The 8,942-nt window shown below is 51.2% G+C and overlaps 1 protein-coding gene across 3 annotated transcripts in view; it reads right to left on the bottom strand.

The window, feature by feature from the left end:
• Nucleotides 1–215: 215 nt before the first annotated feature.
• IGFBP2 (insulin like growth factor binding protein 2) overlaps nt 216–8,942 on the bottom strand; it is a 91,581-nt gene continuing 82,854 nt past the window's right edge. For all 3 annotated transcript variants that reach the window (XM_077155075.1, XM_077155074.1, XM_077155073.1), the window contains 3 exons: nt 3,312–3,520; nt 2,631–2,771; nt 216–723 (listed from right to left, as the gene is read on the bottom strand). In XM_077155075.1, the coding sequence (XP_077011190.1) occupies nt 571–723; nt 2,631–2,771; nt 3,312–3,520 (503 nt within the window). In that variant the 3' untranslated portion in view covers nt 216–570. The remainder of the gene's footprint in view (nt 724–2,630; nt 2,772–3,311; nt 3,521–8,942) is intronic.

The following is an 8,942-nucleotide window of genomic DNA, read 5'->3' as shown; positions in this document are numbered from 1 at the left end:
GGGTCTCTTGTGCCCACAAGCCAACACCACTCGCAGGAAGACATCCCCCTTCCTCCTGCCCTATCCTCCCCATCCCCATTTTATGAATGGGAAACTGAGGCCCATTCTCCCAATTTCCCAGGGGCAGGGGACAAAGCTGGGTTAGAAGGACATTTAGTAGGGCTCCAGATCGCTTTCCCGGGGAAGTCCCCCAAAATTAGGCGCAAGACACATGCTTTATTTTTCCTTCCTTTAATTGTAAGTGAAAGAGACACACAGGTTCAAAAATAAAAATGTCTTTTTCCCACCTCCCAAACATTTACCCCAGCTCCCCACTGTGACCAGCCCTCTTCCTCCCCAGTAGGGAAGGGAGAAGGGGAGGGTGAGGCATCTCCTGCTGGGGAGGTGGGAGGGGAAAGGTAGGATCTGTGTCGAGCTCGGTGCTGGTCTCTTTCCAAATATAAATACACATGTCAAAACTCCTGGAAAATCCCCCACCACCTACCACCCAGGTGCTCTCCCTTCTCTGCCGGTGTCTGGCGAGCAGGGGTCAGGGGAATACCAGGCACGGGCTGGCTCTGGGTTACTGCTCTACTGGGCATGCCCGCGGGCCTCCTGTTGCTCACTGTAGAAGCGGTGACACTCGGGGTCCCCCCGGACGGTAGGGGCGCCCTGGATCAGCTTCCCAGTGTTGGGGTTCACACACCAGCACTCCCCACGTTGCCCGTTCAGAGACATCTTGCACTGAGGAGAGAGAAGAGAACATGGAGGGACATCCATCCTCCAGCTTTCCTGCCTTCACACAGCTACTGTGGGCTCTGAACTAGTGCTGCCAGTGTTCTCGCTCCAGTTTAGTGTGCACCAGGATTCTTGTTAAATGTAGATTCCCATTCAGTGGGGGGGGGGGGGGGAAGGGGGGGGAGATTCTTATTTGCTAACAAGCTCCATGGTGACGCTGATGAGTTTGGCTGTCCAAGATGCTCAAAGATAAAAGACTCAGCCCCTCCCTTCAAGAAGGTTCCATCTCTTGGGGACCTAAGATCCATCCTACCAGAGTTCAAACACAGAACAAGGCAAAAAGTACAAATGATAATCAAAGCCAGGGCTAGCACCGTGTTAAGTGCAAGACACCGCATTAAGCAATACAGTCGCTGCTTGGTTAGAGTTGATAGCTCACCTCTATACTCACTGGATCTTCACAGCCACCTTGTACATTCAGTGCCATCACTATCCTCATTTTACAGAGGATGGAAATGAAGCGCTGAATGGCTAAGTAGGTTGCCCAAGGTCAGGCGGTATTTGAGGCAGAGCTGAGATGCAACCCTGACAGTCTGGTTCCTGGGTCCAGGCTCTTACCCATCAAGTACTCACTCTTGAAAATCCCTTTGATAACACACATAGTCATCTTTCATCGCTACTTCTTCTGAGCTCCAAATGAAGTAGCTATGGAGGGGGTGTGTGCAAATGAATGGCTTCTGACACTAGCATAATGACTAAAGGGGCAGAGGTGGCTGCCTGCGACTCTGAGAATGAGCAGAGCCTGGTTCTCCGGCTCCTGGCGCCAGGTCGCCACTCTCTTGGTCAACCCTGACTGCTTTTACAACTCCTGATGCCCAGAAAGCCCCCAAGACCCACAAAATCCCAATCTCTGGGCATGGAGCGATGCCCTCCATATTTTTAAAAGCTCCCCAGGCAATCCCAGTGTGCAGCCAAGGCTGGGAACCTCTACTTAAAAACACAATTTCCAGGTGGAACTCATACTACTTCTTTTTACTTTTCCTCCTCCCTTTTCTCTGCCATAACTTAAACACAGATTTCACTTTTTCACTTTTACTCCCTATAGAGATGGGGTGAAGTGCAGTAAAGAGGAGCAGGCAAAGTAAAAGAACATCTGATCCATAGAATATTAAACAGCTGCTAACAATGATCCTTACAACGTCTGTGTGGAAAATATTGATCATATAATGGCAAGAGGAAAACACTGCCTAGGCACACTGATCATTAGAATGTGGAAGGACAGAGGATGGGATGGGTAAGAGGGCTCTTGGGTGGCTTTTACTTTCTTAATTTTAATGTGCTTATAATGTCATTCTATCATTTGTTTGAGAAATATTTTAAATGGTGAGTCGCCATCCCTGATCTTTCATTTCCTGAGATATTTGAAAATCAAAGCAGCTGCTTGGCCAATGAATTAAACCAGTGGTTCTCAAAGTGTGGCCCTCAGTCCAACAGCAGCAGCATCACCTGGGAGCTTGTTAGAAATGTAGAATCTTGGCCCCCACCCCAGGCCTACTGAATTGTAATTTCTGGGAGTGGGGTCCAGGAATCACCTCCAAGTAACGCTCGGTAAAATGGGAGAAGCGCTGGTTTAACCCACTTCGCTTTTCCAAGAGGCTCCCTCCCAACCCAACCCCCAGGGTTTGGGGCAGATAGCTGGGTAAGTGGAGTCAGCCTCTGACCCACCTGAGGCCAAGGAGTGAGGCCCCACCCTCCCTGGCCTGGCAGCTAGAATCCCCATGGTTACAGAATTCTGGGTACCCCGTTCGGCATTTAGAGCTGGGAAGTGGAGCTGAGGATGGGACAGGAACAAGACACACCCGGGCCTGGGCTGAGGAAGCGCCTCTCCCACCCAGGCCAAGGCCCACACTTGCCTGTTTGAGGTTGTACAGGCCATGCTTGTCGCAGTTGGGGATGTGCAAGGAGTAGAGGTGCTCCAGGGGGCCGCGCTCGTCTGGAAGGCGCATGGTGGAGATCCGCTCCAGGACCTGGTCCAACTCCTGCTGGCAGGGGGTCTGAGGGCACAGGAGAGCACGGAGGAGGACTGGGGTGAGAAAGGAGCTCCCAACACACCAGCACCAGGTGCGACCTCAGGAAGACCTTCATCCATGGGGAAGGTCACAAAGCCAGGTGGTGGTGCCGTATTGTCATGCCTACCCCACCCCCTCAAGAAAGGCAGATGGCTTTAAGATTTTCCTCCTCTCTTCACTCGATGGTAAAGGATCTGATGAGTCAAAATGGGATTTGCAAATTAGATTCTATTGCAGAATTTAAGTAGCTGTCTCTGGAGTACCTACACACCAACTCACACTGAAATGCGGAGGTTTAAGGAAGGGACTTCAGGAAAATCATATGCATAGTTCATTTTAAAGCCAGAGGCACAGGCCCCAAAAGCGAATAACTGACCCAAGGGTTACTAGACACGATAATAGCAGGCTGGTGATAGTCGTACTTTGACTCTAAGTAGCACAGGACGTAAACGGATCTTTTGGGGAGAGATAACCTCCCCAAGCTGTGAGGCCCCCACCCCTCTAGCCAGAAGGGGCCCCACTAACCCTGGCAGACGGGGGCCGCAGCTTCTTGGGGTCCTCCATGAAGATGGGCTTGCCACCTTTGCCCATCTGCCGGTGTTGCTCGGTGACCTTCTCCCGGAGCACAGCCAGCTCCTTCATGCCCGACTTGAGGGGCTTCCGGCTTGCACCGCCTCCACCACCCAACACGTTTGCGGTCCCGTCCACGTGGTTCTCAGTCAGGCCGCCCTCATCTGCAGAGGAAGAGGAGAAGAATTCCAGGTCCCATCTCCCTGAAAAGACGGGGCCCCTACAGGGGCTGCCCAAATGGCTGCCGGTGACACGCATGGAGATGGCGAACACCAACCGAGAGCCTCCTACATGTCAGGTCCTGAGCAAAGGAATTTACATCAATTATCTATTGCCATTTTCACAGTTCCTGAAATGGGGTAATCTTTGCACACTTCCTCTTTCACAGATAGAGAAGTTGAGGCTCAGATATCTCACCGAGACGACAACTCTAAGAAGTGACAGATCCACATCTGAACCCAGTTCTTTGACTCCAGAAACAATTATTCCAATGCCTTCTCCCTCCTGCCTCCATCCTAGGAGGCCAGAGTGGAGCAGAGGGGCATAGAATGCACCTGCTAGGAACTTAACAAAGAATGGGATCAAGTCCTTTTTGAGGGCTCTCATTCTTCTCTAGAAAGAGCTCCCAGATTCACGCACCACTAACCCCCAGTTTAAGTAGTTCATCATCTTTGATCCCAAAGGACAGAGATAAGGTGGGTCGTAAAGACTCACGCTGCAGAGACCACTGGCCTCATGCCATGTCTGGTGAAGGAGTGAGAAAGCAGAGAACTACGCTCCATCAGGATTCCTTGGTTTCCAACCCTCTCTGCTATTTGCCAGTCTGCTCCCTCTTGGAGTCCCCACAGTGCTTTGCTCCTTTGGCTGTTGACTCTTATTTGGGTCCAGATTCATCTGTGCAGCTCCTTCCCCCTTACGTGAGTGCCCCAGGAAAGGAAATATGGATTCCTCAACCTTTTATTTCAGTCTAGCATACGGCCTGAAGCCTCATCAGTTATTTGTCCAAGGAACATTTAGTCTTAACCCACCCATCAGTTAAAGCCATCCCTCAGTAAACAACACGAAACGTCTCCTATTGTGTACACAGAGTGGTAGAGGGGTTTGGGAAAGTGGCCCCCAGCTACTGCAGTCTTGCCTGGGCTTAGGCACATCCAGTGAGGGGAGGAGAGGGCGAGAGGAACAAAATCACACACACAGGCGTCACTGGGGGGACAAGTCCCAGCTAGGCGACAGGGGTTGAAATCAAACAGCCCAGCCCAGCTGCTGTTGACAGAGCAGAGCAAACAGAGCCCCAGACCAGAATGCCCGGAATGGCTCCCCTGCGGCGCGACAAGGACGATAAATGTGTGTATGTGTGCGTGTTCATAGTGTGGTGTGCACAGGGGCTTAAACAGCCACTCTCAAGCAATGCTGTACCTGGAAAGAGCCAGCCCTGCTGCCAGCCCTTACCTGAGCAATGGAGGTTGTAATGCCTGCCTCTGGATAGCTGTGAACTGAGCGGTCACGCACTCACCAGCTGAGGGGTGGGGCATCTCCTCTGTGCCAGGTATGGCCTGGGGTGCTGGAATGAGAGCAGCCCCTGCTTCCAGGGCTCCAGGAGACAAACACAAGCAGGATCCAGGACAAAGGGGGGCTCAAACCGGGGTCCACGCCCACCCCTCCCCTCCTCGTGGGGAACTGATACCCGGTGAGGTCTCTGAGTTATAGGAACACCCCCTTCAAACCCAGCAAATGATCGCCAGGGTAGTTAGACCGGCTACAACGACATCTCCAGGTTAATTCCCAGCTCCACCACCTTCTATACCAGCTGTATCTCCCCAGTACCACCGCTCGGTGCCTCCGTGGCTTAACCGTATTTTGTGGGCAGTAACAGCTCCTACCTCCTACAACTGTTGACAGCATGTTATAGGTAAACCTGGGGCAAAGAAGCTACACAAGTGTTGAGACGATGCTGATAAAGATGGCGGTGCCCCAGTCATCGGCAGCCTCAGCAGCGTGGTACCCGGTCGAGGACGAGGAAGCAGGGGAGAAGAGCCGCAGCATCGCGACAACCACCGCCAGGTCCGTGCATTTTCACGTTCTGGCGTTTTCCTCATGAGGCACGTAGAGAATCACCACATTAAGAACCCCGGCGGCTCAGACTGGAAGCACAGATGTCTGGCTTCCAAGCCCACCACAGAATAAAATCAACACAATAAAAAGGAAAAGAAGAAATGCATGTGATAATGGTGATCAGGATCAAACGCAAGGAGGAAAGAGAAAACTACCAAAAAAAAAAAAAAAAGCACAAGAACTCTGGGGACACTTGGTGCTGGCCAACAATTCCACACCCATCAGTGACCCTTGAAATCGTCCAATGTTCTGCAACATGAAATATAAATTGTGTTCATGATGATGAGCTTGGGAAACAAAAATAAAAGGAGGGGGCTAAATTTTCAAATGTCCAGCACTAAAACAAAAAAATTTAATCAAAAGTTTTAAACTTTAGGAAAATTAAAAATGGAATAAACTCTCTGAAACCTGGAAAATTCTTCTGCCTAGAATGGAAGGCCATTTCCCCAGAGGCAGCTCTTGGGACAATGGGTTTTACCTTAAATAGAACCAAGTGCAGGTTCAACCCTGTTCCCAGCAGCCCCACCACCTCCTGCAGGGGAGGGTGACCCCGAAGCCTTTGCCTCCAGGCTAGGGGGCGGTTCTGTCTCCCTGGGTTCAATCAAACCCATTAACCTACCCCAAATGCTTCTCACCCATCCTGTCCCCCCTCCAACTAGAGGCCAAAAGCAGCAGAAATCCAGGGGCCTCATGGGAAGTCCTCAGAGCTCCCCGTTGCACGGGTACCTGCCAGGTGTCCTAAATTAGAGAGGTGAGTAGCCCTGCCTTGCTGCAGGTTTTCTCTGCACCGCTGCTCCCCATGTCTGCGGGGGCCCACCTCTTGTCTGGGTCAGGGAGCTGGGGCCAACCATGGAGATACCCCCTTCCTTCTGCAGGTGGAAGCCGGAGGAGGAGGACAGGAGACTGGGAGTGATGGTGGGGTGCAGCGAGAGGCTTGGGAAAATCTGAGGTGACCCAAAATAAATAGGAGCAGTCTGATTCGGTTAATCCATCTCTTAAAAGTAATCTTTGAAACATAATGAAGATGTTGGCACAAGCAGAGGGAAAGGGAGCTCATCCCCTGTTCCTACCACCTCAGGGCAGATCCACCTTCTACTGCCATTTTCCAACCACCCCTCCCCCCCACCCCCCAGGCTTCCTTGTATCCAGATCTGGGGTGGGACAATGCCAGGTTCCCCCTGTTCTCCATCCCTGCCAGCACCGGCCCCGGGAGCACAGCATGAGAAGCAGAGCATGGCTGCTTAGGAAGTCCTTTTCTCCCCAGCTGCACTGGGCCACAGGCAAAAGCCCTCTGCCTCCTTCCCAACCAACCCCGGGTCTAAGTGGGAAAGCTCCAACCTCCAGGTCACGCTTAGGGGGCTCCTTGTGTACCACAGGTCACACTCCAAGCACAGCCTCTGGCCTGTCACCCTCACTGCACCCTGCCCAGCTGGTCAACCAACTCTGGAGACCTCAACACTATTGTATTGAGTCCCAGTGTTCTGTGTCTGTGGTAACGAGAGAAGACAAGGGCGCAGGGCATCTGCTGCCACCACATGCTGCCGCCATTCCTGGGCGTGTCGGCTCTGCTCACTTGCCTGTCCCACCCCACCTCACCCCACCCCTAAGCTTTCACTAAGATTGCCTCTCTACTATGCTTATAATTAGGGAAAGGCAGCCCATGTTTAGTCCTATGCAGGAGCTTCTAGAAAGTTCCACTGACCTGACCCCATGTCTAGAACATTCCTCTGGAGCAGGGTTTTTCTACCTCAGCACTACAGACATTTTGGACTGGATAATTCCTCTTTGTCAGGGGCTGTACTGTACAATGCATTATAGACTACTTAGCAGCATTCCTGACCTCTAGCCACTAGATGTCAATAGCAGCCTCCCCAAGTTAGGACAACGAAAAGGTTCTCCAGGCTGAATGGCCCATGGGAGATTAATCTCCCCTAGTTGAACCACTGTTCTGCAGTTAGGCTTTGTCCAAAGCCTTAAAGGTTCCCCTAGCCCACTGCTGAAATGGTTGGGGGTCCCACAGAGAACAGATCTGAGCTCTCCTATAACTCCCACCTGTAGCTAAGACCCCTTCCCAAAACCCTACAGCCTCAGCCGTTCTTGACTTGGACTCCACAGCTTCTGAAATCTTCCCCGGGCATCCCAGGGGACTTTCAGCCTGCCTCTCCCTCTTCCCAGAGCCCTCCCAGGCCCTTCTATCAGTGACACCGGACAAAGAAGCATCCTCTGGCTGAGTCCTAGAGGCCAGTACACATTTGTCCTTCCGAACAAGGCCCTCTACACACTCTGGAGACAGACACACACAGATAAATGTGCATTCAGGCCTGGAGGCTCCAGATAAGGCCAACTCATCCCTTAGGCAAAGAAGGCACAGAGTTTAGGGCCCATGATAGTTTTAGAGCCTGCTGAAAGGTTTTAATTTCTTTTTAAAAATCAGAAGGGAGAAAAAAAACTTTAAGGAAGAAACTGTCTTAATATACAATAGTAGTACATTTGTCTTTCCATCAACAGCTATAAAATATAATTCTTCAATATCTTTTCATGGGGGAAGAAGCCCACCCAAGAAAAAGTGCCTCGCCCCCCACCCCCAAATCATAATGTGCAGAAGATGGGGGTGGTGGGAGAACTGGGCAGTTTTCTCTGGGAGGACAGAGTTGGCTTCCTGATCTGAGATGTTTCCCACGGTGAAGGTCAGTTTGTCCACTCTCACAGAGGCCACCTAAATTCAAGGGTATGTTTCATTCCATTCCTTTATTGATCCCATCACTCCCAATGAGCATGCCAGAAAGATGAGGAAATCCAAGCGCCTTGTTTACCGATGCATGCTTTTTTTAAAAGTAGTAGAGCATCCGTTTCTTCTCTGGAACATACCTCAGGACCCAAGTTCAAGGGCCAAGTTCGGAACTCTACTCTGAACCAAGTTCAGAGTTCAGGGAAGGGGAATGAAATGGTTGGCAGGATGGAGATCAGAAAGGATGGCAGGCTTAGAAAAGCCTTGATTCCTTGACTGTTACCATTCGCAATCAGAGGTTCAAGAATTCAGACACCAGGGGTCTAACTGCCTTGCCAGGGTCTGAATCCCAAATTTACCAATCAGCTGTGCAGCTCTGGACAAATTACTCAAGCTCTGTTTATCTCCATTGCTCATCTGTAAAAGGACAAGCAGCACTCATCTCCCAGTGGGCTGCTCAGAGGATTCCGGGGGGTTCTACATGCATTTCACATGGCAGGAGCATACAGAGTTAGGTCTTAGCTGCTCCCATCTCCTCCCCACCAGGACCCCACACCGCCCTCCATAGTCAGACAAGGGCATCATCACATGGTACCAAGTTCTTCCCATACATTTTCTTCTAGGCTACAGGAGCAATCCACAGGAAAACATTCCAGATGCAGGGCTCCAGCTAGAGGTGGAATTTGCCCTTGGAACAAAAACACCAAGTTGTATTTTTTTCTGCCTAAGAGAGTTAGGTTCAGAAT

The sequence above is a fragment of the Tamandua tetradactyla genome, chromosome 3 (assembly GCF_023851605.1).
Source record: "Tamandua tetradactyla isolate mTamTet1 chromosome 3, mTamTet1.pri, whole genome shotgun sequence".
Classification (NCBI taxonomy): domain Eukaryota; kingdom Metazoa; phylum Chordata; class Mammalia; order Pilosa; family Myrmecophagidae; genus Tamandua; species Tamandua tetradactyla.
The sequence above is the reverse complement of the archived record's forward strand: the minus strand, read 5'-3'. Positions and strand labels throughout refer to the sequence as shown.